General features: G+C 33.1%; 1 protein-coding gene across 3 annotated transcripts in view; it reads right to left on the bottom strand.

Annotated features, from left to right (window-relative positions):
• SMCHD1 (structural maintenance of chromosomes flexible hinge domain containing 1) overlaps window positions 1–15,924 on the bottom strand; it is a 214,707-nt gene that overhangs the window by 106,613 nt on the left and 92,170 nt on the right. For all 3 annotated transcript variants that reach the window (XM_072735040.1, XM_072735041.1, XM_026005880.2), the window contains 9 exons: window positions 14,029–14,116; window positions 13,261–13,392; window positions 12,570–12,722; window positions 8,586–8,712; window positions 8,300–8,419; window positions 6,852–6,937; window positions 6,136–6,258; window positions 1,932–2,122; window positions 163–272 (listed from right to left, as the gene is read on the bottom strand). In XM_072735040.1, the coding sequence (XP_072591141.1) occupies window positions 163–272; window positions 1,932–2,122; window positions 6,136–6,258; window positions 6,852–6,937; window positions 8,300–8,419; window positions 8,586–8,712; window positions 12,570–12,722; window positions 13,261–13,392; window positions 14,029–14,116 (1,130 nt within the window). The remainder of the gene's footprint in view (window positions 1–162; window positions 273–1,931; window positions 2,123–6,135; window positions 6,259–6,851; window positions 6,938–8,299; window positions 8,420–8,585; window positions 8,713–12,569; window positions 12,723–13,260; window positions 13,393–14,028; window positions 14,117–15,924) is intronic.

Genomic DNA, 15,924 nt, shown 5'->3' on the forward strand with positions numbered 1-15,924 from the left:
AGAATTTTATTCAACACTTTAACAAGAAAAAATAAGATTAAAATATTGATAAAACTATAACTTATTAAATAAACAAGAACATAAATTTCTACAACCAGTAATTTGTATATCTGGATCATAAGGGTAACATCTCTATTAAAAAGTCACCATAATTTCCTTTACCTGTTTCACAATGTTCTACATTATCTGGAAATGTTAACAAATCTCGGGCAAAGACTGGATCTCCAATGGGTTTAAAATACAATTTTCCATTTCGGTAATGAGGTAGAGGTCTGAATAAAAAGAAAATTTAAAAATATATTAAAAATATACTTCTAATAAAAAATATATAAAATAGTATGTATATATTGCTTATCAGTATTGTGATCACTTAAATCATTTCCTCATCCACAAGTGACACTCCTAATGATTAACTATTACACTCTTAGAAATGAGAATATTTACTATATAAGAATATCTACTTAGTTTTATCTGTCTACTAAAATTAATATAAACTAACTGTTGAGTTTGACAAGGGAAAAAGAAAAGCAGCCTCTAACGCTAGCCCTAAATGGGGATGCCAATAATATGACTATATTATGTGGAGAGTGGCCCAAGTATGGACAGGGGAAGATATCCACGTGAGGGAGACAGATCTGGTACTCTGGCTCCCTGTCCCTTCCCACACAGTACAAAATGAACAACTGAAGCCCAGAGAAAACAATGATATTCAAGAAGTGGAGGCTGACTGGAGTGTCAGGACCTTTCTCATGGTTCCATGCGGCATAGCTTTTCACAAGTCTTGAAAGTATGAGTGCTTGAGGGTAGGTAGGGGTGGTTCTAGGAGCTAATTAACTCAATCTCAATAAGAGCTACAACACCAGGAACAGACAGGATAACTAGTTTCTAGTGCAAACATTAGTCCTAAATACCAAATCCTTATTTTCCCTAAATCAAAGATGCTTAACTTTGTCTTCACAGATTCTGCTGATAAAAGAAGCACCCCCCCAAAAGGGAAAAATTATTCACACAAAAAGTATTATGAATACAGGAATTATGATCTGACTAGATTTCCAATACTGTTTAAAATGGGTACTGACCAGTAATAGAGCAGGAGTTTTTAGAAACTGATAGATTTGAGTTCAAATTCTGGTTGTTTCCTAAAACTATTTTTAGATTACAATGAATTACATTAGTTTAAAATACAGTAAGCTCTTAATATATTAGAGTTCCTATTCTCCTTATAGTCCCTTATCCTACCCAATTGTAAAGCTTTGTTTAGGAATCTGAGAAAATTAACAATACTGTTCTACATTTTTTTGTTTTGTTAGCATTTCCTTCCAGTGTTTTAAGATCAAAATCAGACTATATATAAAGTATTTTTAAATTTAGATAAAAAAATGCCTAATTGGTTTGCATGGTTATTCCCTAAAAACATATTTTGAAAAGTAAATGAGGAAATAATTATTTAAACCAAAATAATAAAACATTCTAACTAGATGGTCTCTTACATTTCAACTTTTTTACTGGCAGTTCCAATAGATATCTTCTCTGCCTAAAACATGACTACTTATCTTCAATGGACAAACAGGACAAAACACATTCATCTATACCCTTACTCCAAATAAAAGAGTTTCATATTTCATCAATGATATTGACATCCTTCCTAGGTAAAAGCCAAAAATCTTCTTTGGGTTTGTATGTGTCTGTGTAACTTACATACAAGTAAGATTTACTTGGCAAAATAAATATGGCCAGCATATATGAGTAAATACACTGCAATACCCACTTTCATGAAGTGTACACATTTGTAATGAAGATAAAAATAATCTAGATAATTTGAGTCCCTGCTCAGTTTTAGGCATCTTTCATAGAAACCATTTTAAAATTAAGCCCTTTGTTAACAGAAAAGACATTTCAGAAAAAAATCATCACTCCCACTTTTTTCTAACCTTTTCCAATCTGGAAGAGTCTTCTTATAAATAGAATCCAAGGGCAAGACCTGCTGACGACCTTGGGTTTCATCATAGATGCGACGTGCAGCATCAGTGGTCAGGGTGACTACACAGTCCATGTCACTCGCCAGATGCCAAGAAATAACCATTGCAGCTCTATCATCTTCAATTTGTGCCAGGTGTGCAATCTATAAGCCATTTTTAAAGATCAATTAAAAAACTTTTAAGTATATAAAAATTTGATATTAAGTATTTTAAGAAGCCTACATCTAAACAGCAAAAACTTTTCTGAAATATAAGAATTAAAAAATTCTCAAGCTAGGGATCCCTGGGTGGCGCAGCGGTTTGGCGCCTGCCTTTGGCCCAGGGCGCGATCCTGGAGACCCGGGATCGAATCCCACGTCGGGCTCCCGGTGCATGGAGCCTGCTTCTCCCTCTGCCTGTGTCTCTGCCTCTCTCTCTCTCTCTGTGACTATCATAAATAAATAAAAATTAAAAAAAAATAAAAAATTAAAAAATTAAAAATTCTCAAGCTATACATGCTTACTGGCTTGAATATTAAACATCGATTCTGCTATTAAATTTTGGAAAAACTGTCCTACAAATTAAACTCCTGTAATTTTAGAAATGAGCAAGAAAAAATATTTACAATGTTATCAGCTAACTAATGATGTAATTTTCACAATTGGTATCTTTAGTATTGAGATGTCTTGATAAAGTTATCATAATATACATTTAAATAATATACATATTGAATAGATGGAAGATTAAGATTCAATTAGAAATAAGTATATATCATACCTTTTTAAGTAGGTATCTTATTCCAATATTCTTTTCTGAAAATAAACCTAAATGTCACAAATAATAATTTCTGCTTATAAGAACACACTGGAACTTAGGATAAATGGCTACTCTATTTTTTTTTTAATTTTTATTTATTTATGACAGTCACACACACACACACACAGAGAGAGAGAGAGGCAGAGACACAGGCAGAGGGAGAAGCAGGCTCCATGCACCGGGAGCCCGACGTGGGATTCGATCCTGGGTCTCCAGGATCGCGCCCTGGGCCAAAGGCAGGCGCCAAACCGCTGCGCCACCCAGGGTTCCCAGCTACTCTCCTATTTACAAATACTTTAGTCACAAGCATTTTGCTCAGTCTAACAACATTAAAATGTTTGGGCCAATTTTAAAACCTCATTTACTATATTGGTACAGTCACATCTACCCTTTATTCTTTTTAACTGACCAGCCAGCAAAAACCTGCCCTAGCAATGAAAATATTGTGTCATTGTTAGAAACATCACAAGATCTATTCTTGTATTCCAATTCTCTAGACGTTAGTGGAATAAAGGTAAGAAGAGAGACATGCAAAGAAACTAGTACATGTAAATGAAGATGAAAAAAATGTTCCGGGGGCACCCAAGTGGCTCAGTGGCTGAGCGTCTGACTTTGGCTCAGGGTCCTGGGATCAAGTCCTGCACAGGCTTTCTGCAGGGAGCCTGCTTCCCCATCTGCCTATATCTCTACTGCTCTTTGTGTCTCCTGCACAGGCTTCCTGCAGGGAGCCTGCTTCTCTGCCTATGTTTCTGCCTCTTTCTGTGTCTCTCATGAATAAATAAATAAAATCAGGAAGGAAGGAAGGAAGGAAAGAAGGAAAGGAAAGGAAAGGAAAGGAAAGGAAAGGAAAGGAAAGGAAAGGAAAGGAAAGGAAGTAGGGAGGGAGGGAGGGAAGGAAGGATGGAAGGAAGGAAAAGAAAGAGAGGGAAGGAAGGGAGTGAAGGAGGGAGGGAGGGAGGGAGGGAGGGAAGGAAGGAGAGGGAAGGAAGGGGAAGGAGGGGGAAGGAAGGGAGTGAAGGAGGGAGGGAGAGAGGGAGGGAGGAAAGGTTCCAGCAAACAAAGGAAGGATTAGAAGAAGCAAATCAAAGTGAGTAATCTCTTGTGACCACAAGTGTTAGGACAGGTATTTAAGAGAATATGCCCATGCACATGCACAAGCGGTGGGGTAGAGGAAGAGAGAATCCCAAGCAGGCTTCCCACTGAGCACAAAGCCCAACGTGGGTTCGATCCCACAAGCCTGAGATGATGACTTGAGCCAAAATCAAGAGTTGGATGCTTAACTGACTGAGCTGCCCAGGCGGCCCATGGGGTAATTATTTCAAGTAAAGCTATGAGCAGAAGCTCTCCTTAACATTACACTTTCTCCTTAAACTACACACAGGTTTCTCCTTAAGAACACAGTATTTTCTTTTCCAAAAACCTAATCCTTTTGTAGATATAACTCAATCTTTTTACTTGTGTACCCATAACAATGTTCTGTTTATTTAAGCTTTAACTACTTTTTTCAACTTTTTTGAGCCTACCCTAGCCATTTTTCATGGATGTTATCAATTCTTCCTCAGGGATACAAGATGAATGGCACTTGAAAGAAATACAGATGGGATTTCTAGGTATTTGGGATTCAGGAGGGCAAGACTAAAATATACAACTTAACTGAGGTATTCATAATTACAAAATTATTTACGTTATAATGTCTAGGTGAAAATTTCCTCCTCTTGTCCCTTCCCTTACTATATTACACATTTATTCTAGTTTTAGAATAAATACCAGGAAGAATTTTTTAAAAGAGGAATCAAGGAAGATTAAGTATGATTTGAAAGTAGTAGAAAACTTCCTCTTGATGGTTAGAAGAGGGCTTGTAGTCTTAGAGGACAGAGAAGAACCTACATAAAATGAGATTCCAAAGGTTTCCCCCAGATTTTCATGATACGTAATAAGAAATATTTGAATGAAAGACTTCAAAATACATTTCTTCTGCGAAAATTTATTTTATGCTTTGGTAAAATCTTATCTATTAAGAATTCTGTATCAAATAACCTTTGAATGTGGAATGTTAGTACCCCAAAGCAGGCTAACTATACTATCTATATGCTTAAATCACAGGACTGCCTCTTCTATAAACTGTTTCTTTCTATAAATTTTTTAAATTGGTTCTGAAGACTAACGATTTTAAAAATTATAAATCAGAATCTTTATAAATTTGTATCTTTTTAAAAATTTATAAATTTACATCTTTTTAAAAAAATTTATTTATTTATTCATGAAAGACACAGAGGCAGAGTCTCAGGCAGAGGGAGAAGCAGGCTCCATGCAGGGAGCTCGACGTGGGACTCAATCCTGGGTCTCCAGGATCATGCCCTGGGCCGAAGGCGGCGCTAAACCACTGAGCCACTCGGGCTGCCCTAAATTTTCATCTTAATTTTTCAATTTTCATATTTGGGGTTTAAATAATAATGCAACATGGTTTCAACAGCAAACATGGCCACACATTTTTAGAGTAACCATTACCCTCTATTTTCACTGTGTAGTTAGCCTGTGATGTTAGGGAACCACTTATAAAGAAACTACACTGGACTTTGAAGTCAGGGAAACCTTGGTTTATGTCTAAGTTCTGCCCCTTAATAACTATATATTGACAATTAAGTTCTCTGAATTTCAATATCCTCATACAAAAACTAGAAACACTATAAAAAAACATAATAGTTGTAAAAGTAGTATGTACACAGGCATAAAGAACAGTGATTAACATACACACTTTGGAGTCAAACTCCTGGTCTTGAATTCGTGTTCTACAATTTTAACTGCTTGCTATGTAACCCTGAACAAGTTTCTAAAAAGTCTTTCTGTACCTTACTTTCAGCTTCCTCAATTTTAAAACAGAGGTAAAAGCAGAAAGGAGAGATGCATATTAAAATGGAAAAGTTTAACAAGTAACAATTAACTTATTGTTGTTTTTTCTGAAGTTCTAGGAACATCCCAGAATTCACTCTCTAACAATATTAGACTCAGAAAAATTCTAATCTTTTTCTTTCATTATCTCACTCAAGTCTGAGCACATGGAAAGGTCTTGGCTATCTAGAAAGTCATATGACACGAAAGCATCTCTAAGTAGATAATAAGCCTTGAACATGCTAATTTCTACCATAGCCTTCAATAGTAAATAAGAATTATGGAGTTATGCATTTGTTTTAAATTTTGCCAAATCCCTACTATGGTAATAAGAACAAGAAATTTATGGGAAAAAATTAAAAAGTACAAAGAAATCAACACTCTTTTATTATAATGTCACATTAAAACACATTTTAAACAAAATAACGTAATAAAATGTACTGATTGCCTCTTAAAAGGTTTAAACACAAACCTTTCCCAAAACATCTCCACTGCCTTTAGTATAGTTTGGAAGAGTACACGATCTTCTAGGTTTTTTCCTCAGTTCTTCCTGTTCTGATAGCTTTCTTTTCAAAAGTGCTTCAATGTGTGGCATCTGTAATTTGTAAAGAAAAATTAACTACAAGGCTATTACTCCTATACCAGACAGCCATAAGGATAGCAGAGAAAAATCAACAATTTGGATAACTCAAGAATATAAAGTTATTAAACAAGCATCACTTTAAAACAATGTGGTTATAGTAATGTTAAGTTTTCACCTCACTGATTATCTTAAGGAAATACACAACCTACAACAGGACTTCTCTTTGCAACTAACTACAGCATTATACACATAAAAAAACGTAAGTTTTAAGAAATCTATTGTCACTTTATCTCATTTTCTTTGCCACCACGTATACTGGTTATAGCTTATGAAGCCCTTTCAGCACAGTTCTCAAATTGTTGTATCATTAATTTCACTTATTGGTGTCATTAAGTTAGAAATACAAACTTCAATTTCTTTGAAAAAAGTATCATTTTGTTAGCCCCTTTTAATGTCTAGTGACTAGACTAATCCACATGTCTTGGTACTCCCAAAACAAGTGTGCCTATTACTCTCTAAATAAAAAATGAATCGTAAAAAAAAATTAGGGACTATAATTTAATAAAAAAAGCCTTTCACTTATACATGGAAACTGGAAACTATACCTGTTGTGTTGTAGGGATGTCAATATTATGTGTTTTTAGTTCATTTTGCAACTGAGCCTCTTTTAATTTTGCTTCTTCAACTCGGCCTAAAATTAAAAACAAAACAAACAAACCTGCATCAATTTGTAATAATCCCAGAAACACAGGTTTTGAAAAATACTTTCAATCTCTTGGGTTCCCCCCACCCTTGTAATGACTGATGCTAAAGTAAAAAATATAAGTGATTTTTTTTAGAAATCCAAAATGAAACTAAGTCTAAAATTAAGATTTGGATCTAATACACAATAATGAGAAAGAAAATTTGATTTTTAAGGTGGTTTAAAAAAAAATAAAATTTATGGGCATCTGGGTGCCTCAGTCGGTTAAACATCTGTCTTTGGCTCAGGTCATGATCCCAGGGTTCTAGGATCAAGCCCTGTCCTGGGCTCCTGCTCAGTGGAGAGCCTTCTTCTTCTCCCTCTCCCTGTGCTTGTTCTCCAGAGTACCCCCCTCACTCCCACTTTGTGTCAAATAAATTTATTTTTTCATAAAATATGTAAGTATATAAATAAATAATGTCTTTAAAAAAATACCCACACCCAAATTTGGTTTTAAGGTGGTTAAGGAAGATAGTATATATTAATACTGCAAACTCCAAGTAATCTTAGATAAATCATTTGATCCTGATTCACATAACTATATATAACATACATAATTGCATAAGATTGTGACAAGAACCAAGTAAGACTTTATAAAAAGAACCCTGAGTGCTGCTACTGATGTATTTTCTCATCATCCTACATAGCTTCTATTATCCTCTAAATATCATTGACCTTGGATATACAAAAGTGAGTACCTTGAGACAGGCAGTACATTTGTCAGTTAACTGATCAAAATTTTAACTATGTAGTTAACACAGAGACAAAAACCACAACAAAAAAATCTGACAAATGGAAAAAGATAAACCACAACCCAAAGTCTTATTTTAAATCTATAAAATTGATTATGAATTGCAGCAAACATGGTGCATTTACTTAAAAGTTAGATGCTTCTATACCATGTGTGCTGCCCTGTACACCTCCATAGTGTGACACACCGCAAATATTTTAAGCAAAATACACAGTCACAAGACTCAACTAAAAATTAAATTACATATCACTTCTGCAGTAAGACTGTCTTTTAGTATCTTCTGCTAGAACCTGGAGCCAGATATAAACATTACTGTCTTGTTAAAAGCCTTAAATTTCCACAGATTGATTTCTATTAAAAAAAATCTCAAATTTTTATAGGTAAGCAGGATATAAATTTATTTAAAATGATAATCAAGAATGCAACAATTACTGCAGTGTTCTGCAGTTTATTTGTAGTCCAGGAAAGTAGACAATTTTTCTGTCTCATGGTCTCAACCTTCTGCCTTACCATTCCCCAAAGCCTAATTTTTTATTATCCTTGAATACAGAATGACTTACACTTCATTTCGTCAAGAAGCTGATTGCTGGCTTCAAATAAACTTCTATACATTATAATATTCTTAGATAACTGGTCCTTTTCTTTTGTAAGTGCTGCCATTTGTTGCTGCTTCTTAACATCTAAGAAAAAGCATTCAGATAATTTAAACAATTCTGAAATTGTGACTTTTCCAAAACATGTCATAACATGATTAGGTAACTAATAAGCACCATGTTAATGGAAAGTATAATAAAAAAAAAAGTACTATACACATAAGAAAAATCCTCTATTTTCCTAAAAACTTACCATTGTAAAACATAAATGGTAGAATATATGATTCTAATGTTCTTGACAGAGCTGGTAGCTGAGGCTCAAATACAATAAAATATTCAGTACTATCCCTTCCAGGACTATTTTCCGCCAGCACTAGATTCTGTAAAAAGAAAAGAACAGTTAGAAAAACAAGATTTAAAATGGTATTGTCAATGTATAAATGTTACATATCTATCTTACTGTGTTGTTTCCAAGTGAGTGGGGTAAATTTTAAAGGCAACAGGCATTGACTGATCCTTAAGACTCATCAACATTAATTAAAACATCAGCATCACTCAAGACATAAAACTTTTTATGATCTTATCAATGGACAGATTATGCAAGATAATTACAAGAAAAAAGGTATCTTTTCTTTTGGAACAGAAGTATCAATGGCCAATTACTATCTTAACTGGCAAAGTCTTTTTGACGCCAGCCTTTAAGAAGCTGAAGCAGTGTGAAACAGTGGATGGCATAAAAGTTATAAAAAAAATCACAGACATGCCCAAAGCCCAATGGTGAGTTTAAGTTACAGCTGTTACCATGGAAGTAGACCCACTAATCCCAGGTGACCAAACAAGAGGTCCTAAAAAGCTCAGAAGATTTTTTATAATGTATTTTCTTTATTAATGCACATTTAAAACACCTGCAATATAATTTAGCTTAAGACCATAGCACGTAACAAGTAAATAATGGAGATATATTTACATTCTAATTTTTTTTTTACATTCTTTACAGGAAACAAGATATTATTTTATTTTTTAGACTAGTACATTACCAATTCAGAGATAGAGAAGCAGAATTTTTAAAAACGTAAATCCATAAAACGCTTGCAGAGCAATCCATGAAATAAAATTATAAAATACAGATAACAATTCTTTTCTTTCCAAGGACTATAGAATACAAATCTACCATTAAACTAATATGCAGTCATACTTAGTTATTAAAGCTGTTTTCAATGTATTTACATGAATATAAACACAGAAAATACAGTTCACATTTTTAAAACATGTAATTCATGTTTTTAAAACTGTGGAATTCAGCAGTTTTCTTTCAGCAATCAATCTAATTTGTTGATCAATACAAGTGAATATCTAGATACTAATCTGTGAAATTTATGCATAGTATAGGTATATGGTACGTATCCTTTTGCTGGGTGAACATTTAGTTTTCTTAAAAATTTTTAACTACAATTTTAATATAGCAAAGAAAGTATGTTTCAGTATTTTTCTGTGTGTTCTCTAGAATAATGAGAAATAGGACTCATTAAAAAGAGTTTAATAGGTAATATCAAATTTCCCTTCAAAAAGCCTGTTGATTTATCTTCTCATCATTAGTAGGAATATCTAGTTTCGCTGGTGCTGGCCAACACTTCATTATCAAGTTTTCTTTTCCCAAAATGGATGAAAAACAACCAGTCATTATCATTTCACTTAGCATTTCCTTGGTACTGAGGTCATGCATCTTATTTACTGGTCCTTTTTACTTTCTCTTCCATTAACTGCCTTCTCATACTCTTTATTTTTTACTAAAAAATTACTTTAAAAATTTTTCTACTAAATTGTTTTTCCTTATTGATTTGTAGGAAGTTCTTCAGATTTAAAAATGTTTAATATATCTAACCCAACACTGTTATGTGTGCAGAGCAATATTTCTACACAACATAATTAAGAACATTTTTTTTTATTGTATGGTCAGATAAATGATCTCTCTACATATCCACAATTCAGGGTCAATAATTATCAACACGCTGCCATCATTCTTTTAATTCTAAGATATGATTATGATATATAAAGTTTTAACTTTTTATATAGTTAAATATAAAATCTTTGGGTGAGGGGATGGGTTATATGGGTGTTATATGCAACTGATGAGTTACTGAACATTACATCTGAAACTAATGATGCACTATATGTTGGCTAATTGAATTAAATTTAAAAAAATATAAAATCTTTTCTTTTATGTCTTAAGGAGGCCTTTCCTATATTATTTCAAAGTTTTATAGTTTGCAATCTCTGATGTACAACTTATCAAAGAAAAACAGAGTAACAAAAATGAGAACTGAAGAGTCCATAACTGGATCCAAGCACAAATGGGAATGTGGCATATGAGAAATGGACAAATACGTAGAATAAAATTTAGAAACCTTTTTCAGAAATTTCTAGATCAAATAAGCAAAAGTATAGAGAATTTAGAATTCTCTAATGTAATTAACAAACTTGAACAATAAGCTTAGATTATAACTTTACAGAAAACAGTACATATTTTCAAGCAAACATGGAATATTTACAAATAACACTGTGTTCTGAGCCAGTATTTCCTAAATGTCCATATTGATGAGAATTACTGGCTTGGTAAGAGTCCAGAGCCCTACCCTAGACCTACTAAAGCAATCTATGAGTCAGGAGCCATGGAAGACTCAACAGTTTTCTGCTTATTCAGCGTGGCACTGGGAACCTCTAGTGGAAATTCCTATGTATGACATGAAGCTTCAATTCTACATGCAGCGGCAAGGAAATAGCTTACGTCACCATCTTAAACTCACAAATGTGTATAGCTGGGGTAGCAATTTCAAATGCCTACAAGGGGCTAGGGGTGGGGGAGTGTCAAGGAAACAGGATAAAGGTAGGGTGGGCTAGGTGTATTCTTCCAATAGAGACTGACTTTGGTTAAGTGTCTACCTTCAGCTCAGGTCATGATCTCAGGGTCCTGGTATCAAGCCCTGCATGAGTAGGGATCCTGCTTCTCCCTCTCCCCCACCCCTGCTCTCTTTCTTTCTCTCAAATAAATAAATAAGTAAAATCTTTAGAAAATATATATCTTTAATATAAAGTTAAGGAAATGATAAACATTCCAAAAGAAAAAGCATCAAGAGACAATCCTAAAATGATCAAGAACAAGAAAAATGTTCAACCTACTGGTAACAAAGTATTTTTTTAAACATAAGAAACTTGGGTTAGAATTCTAAAAATTATTCATATTTAGAGTTGGCAATATTATGAAGTACACAAATTTGTGGTGGGACTATAAACTGAACAGCAATTGGCAATAGCTAATGACCAAAAGGCTTAAAATAAACATATCCTGCCACCAATTCGGCTTCTAGTAATTTCTTAAGGAAATAATCAGACTATGCAAGCATATACACAGAAGAAACATGATAAAAAGCACTAGTGATAACTACAAGCTTTGGAAAGAAACTAAATTAAAAAAAAAAAAGAAAGAAAAACTAAATTTCCACTTAGGATTGGTCAAATAAATTTATGTTCATTAATACAATGGTGTATGTTTATACTTAATGATGAGGAAATACATCAAAGATGTGTCAAATTAAAATTTTTATAAAAGCAAAATTCTATAAATTTTATAAAAAAATTTTATTAATGAAATTTTACCCCCCACCCATGTATATATGTCATCTACACATAGGGTATCTGTGCAGTATTTGTGTATGTACAGAAAAGTCTGCAAAGTAATTCACTAAATTGCTAATCATCATTATCTCTGAAGAGTGGTAAAACAGTGATTGTTTACATGTTTGTACTGTGTATTTTTTATACAACTAAAAATATTTCCCTTTTGGAAAAAAAAAAGGTAACAAAGGTAAGCTGCTTTGTTAAGTTTTTCTAGATATGTATACATCTTACCTGGGTGTGTTATGTTCTGTTTCTATCCACAGAATGGTAACTTTTAAATATATGAATACATAAATATATTATCACTGAAGCTAAAAATCATTATAATCAGAGAGAACATTCACAGGGAAAAAGGGGTTCTTGCCCAAAGTAATAATAATCCCACAAGTTCAATTTGTAATAGCTTACAGCAAAATCACAAAATATTTCCACTCACTTTCTAATTTAATGCTATACTTATAACATTTTCATAGCTATATATACAAATGAACAGGTATTGTAACACTGTGGTTTAAATGACTAAGTATAGTAACGTTATCTGCCAGAAGACATAATAAATTACCGTGATTTCAGCTGAACCTTTCACAAAGGGAAATTCAAGTGTTCTCACTTTCCCGATAAAGAGTGGTGTATCTGTATCTTCCTCATTAGATCCTTTAATGGTAGCTACTACAGTGCCAACCAAATCAATTCCGGTATGATTGTTGTAGTCATCCTTCAAGGAAACAATAAAAAACGAATTAGAAGAACTGGTAAAATTAAACCCAGAAAAGAACATAGTATCCCACTAGGAAAATTTTCCACAAAGGTCAAGTCCCATTACTAGTGTCACATGTCTTTCTTAATATTCTTGGCAGGTCTATTGCTACTTACTCCCCCAGTAATCAAAAGCTTTGAGGAGCTCACTATGATCAATCAGAGCAGAGCTCTTAAAAATAATTACTTCCTTCTTTCCCATCAGCAAAATGGACACTGAGGAGTCAATTTATCTCACACATATTCATAGAACATATGGGAAACAGGAGATTAAAGAAACGTATATATTAAGAAAGGCAGGCAAATTTCTGCATTTTTGAGTCAGTTCTACTTGGTATTAAAATACAAAGGTGTTTATAAATATTTCATCCACACAAATTTTCCCTATAGCCTTAAACTGAATAATTAATATCTGACTCTCTAAATAATTATTTTGCACACTAAAACAAAAATAAGTTTTGTTACTCTTTACAAGTTTGGAAGTAAATAAACATTACCGTAATAGTAAGATGTAAATCTCTGACCAAGGTCCTGCTGGCAACTGAGCGAACATTTGAAACAGCTGGTGTAGCTGGTTGGATTTTAGGCACTAACTTCACAGGCTGATTAGGGAGAACATCAACTATAATCTTACAAAACAGAAGCAGCTTTGTGATTAACAATATATTAATGGTTTAGTATTTAAGAGTAAGACAAGAAATAATGCTAGCATACACTAAAAAAATGTAATGTTACTTTCTAAGATAGATTTCCATTAATCACCCAAAACTAATCAACTTATTTTCTAAAATTCAGTAGAAAGATTTGTCAGAGATAAATTTTCAAATGTTAACAGCTATCTAAGGGCAAATTTAGGAGATTTAAAAATACAGGTAATTTTTAGACATTTAGTACACTAACATATTGAATGGAGATGATGTATATCAAGATTACCTTTAACTTCATTATCCAGAATTCTAATACATAAAATACTATTAACTGAAAATTTTTCATGTATGGTTGATAGGAGTAACCATACCATGATATACACTAAAACGCTTACTGAACTCCTCAAAATAAAGAGAAATGGAAAAGTAACTTAAGTATCAGGTCATATTAATCAACCTATTTTAAATATATTCTAATATTTCTGAAATTTGCATTATTTATACTTTTATTATCAACTGCATCCAACAATTAATTCACTTTTAAACAAAACCATTTCATTCCTATACTAACCAAGAAAATGTAAAGCTAACTATGGTATATAAAAAGAGTAAGCAAACCTGTTCACTGTTAAGAATATTTGCTTTATCCATCATAAAACCAAACTGGATACAGTATGTTCCCACTTTGTTAGGAATTGCTTTATCCCTATGTTGAAAGAAAGAGATAAGATTACTGATACCTTTTAAATAAAAAGGGAAGGTATTCAAAACATCAGCATTTCTACTCCTTCTACAAAAGTAAATGAATAAAAAAAGAATGACTATCACTATATTTGCCTTCATTCAACAAATATTTCCTGTAATATGAGGCTTTATCCTAGGTCCCAAGGGAGAAACAATTCAGTTTTAAATCATCTGAATCTCTGAATGTGGATGGAAAAGAAAACAGACTGCTACTGGCCCAGATAACGGAAACAAATGTAAACCTGACCTGGAGAAAGAAAATACTTTAGGCTTCAAATTATTTCTGTAAATATCCATAAGCAAAACATATGGTAAACAACAAAAAATAACAACAGAAATAAAAGCCCACTGAATCAGACTAAAAGGAACTTGAGACAGGCTTTAATAAACTCTGGTTACTGATTCTTAGCATAATTAAAGACAAGATTGAAAATTCCTGAAAATTCCAACAGAGAACTAGGCCTTAAAAAACAAACAACACTAAAAATACTGAATAGAAATTGATAATTGAAAGATGGATTTAACAAGCAAATTGGGTACACTGAGTAGATATTAGTTACTGAAGGTAGTTTAGAAGAAAATATCTAGAAGAGAGACAATAAAGAATGGCAAATAGAGAGAAAGAGGAGAGAGTACATTGTAAGGACTAATACGCCAGAAAAAGAAGAGGGAAAGAATAAGCAGAACCCATATTTGGTAAGATAATGGTTGATAATTTTTCAAACCAGAGCAAAGACCATAAAATCAAAGCCTATGAAAACTAAGAAGAAAAAATAAAAAGAAATTCATGATTAGACACATCACAGTAAAACTGCTGGAAAAAAAGGATAGAAATAATTACCTTTCAGGATAATAGTAAGGCTGGGGCACATGGGTGGTACAGCTATTAAGGGACCAACTAATGGTTTTGGCTCATGTGATCTCAGGGTCTTGGGATAGAGCCCCTCATCTGCTTAAGACTCTTCTCCCTCTCCCCTGACTCACGCACGCGTGTGCACACAGACACACACACTCTCTCTCTCAAATAAATAAATCTTAAAAATAATAATAGTAATAAGGATGACAGCTAGCTTCTCAATATAAATAAAAGGATAGTGAAGGTTGGCTTACAAGTACTGCAAGAAAGAAACTGCCAATATAAAGTAAAGTATCATTTTCAAGAAAAATACTATTCTAGTATGAAGGTGTGATAGATATATTTTCAAGTAAAAATGAGATAATTCATCATCAGCAGATGTACACTAGAGGTAATAAACACTAAAAGAACTTCTCAGATGCAAAATGATCCTAGATGGAAAACCTGAGTTGAAGATTAACAGAAATCTTCAGAAATGAATTAGTAAAGTTACGTGAACACTAACTATATGAAATAATTATGTATTAATAGATTTAACACACACAACAAAGGCATCTAAGTTACAAGAGGGAGAATGGTGTTTAAGTGTTTTAAGATTCATGCATTGACCAAGGAGAGGGTAAAAAATGCGAAGTGTCATCACACAACGGTATAGTATGTAATTATGCATGTTGTAAACTCTCAAAAAAAATCATTTAGAGAATAATAAGACCAAGTTAATAAAGAGTAACACATGATAACTAAAAACACTTAATAAATCTAAAAGGAAAAGGAACAAATGATAGTAGAATCAACTAAAAAACTGTAAGGTAGAGTCAAAAACAAGTGCTTCTGGTAATTATTTCTAAGATCTAAACTTTTCAATTAAAGGATTATTAATGAAGGGATGAGCACTGGGTGTTATACTGTATTTT

Source organism: Vulpes vulpes, chromosome 13 (assembly GCF_048418805.1).
Source record: "Vulpes vulpes isolate BD-2025 chromosome 13, VulVul3, whole genome shotgun sequence".
In the NCBI taxonomy this organism is placed as follows: domain Eukaryota; kingdom Metazoa; phylum Chordata; class Mammalia; order Carnivora; family Canidae; genus Vulpes; species Vulpes vulpes.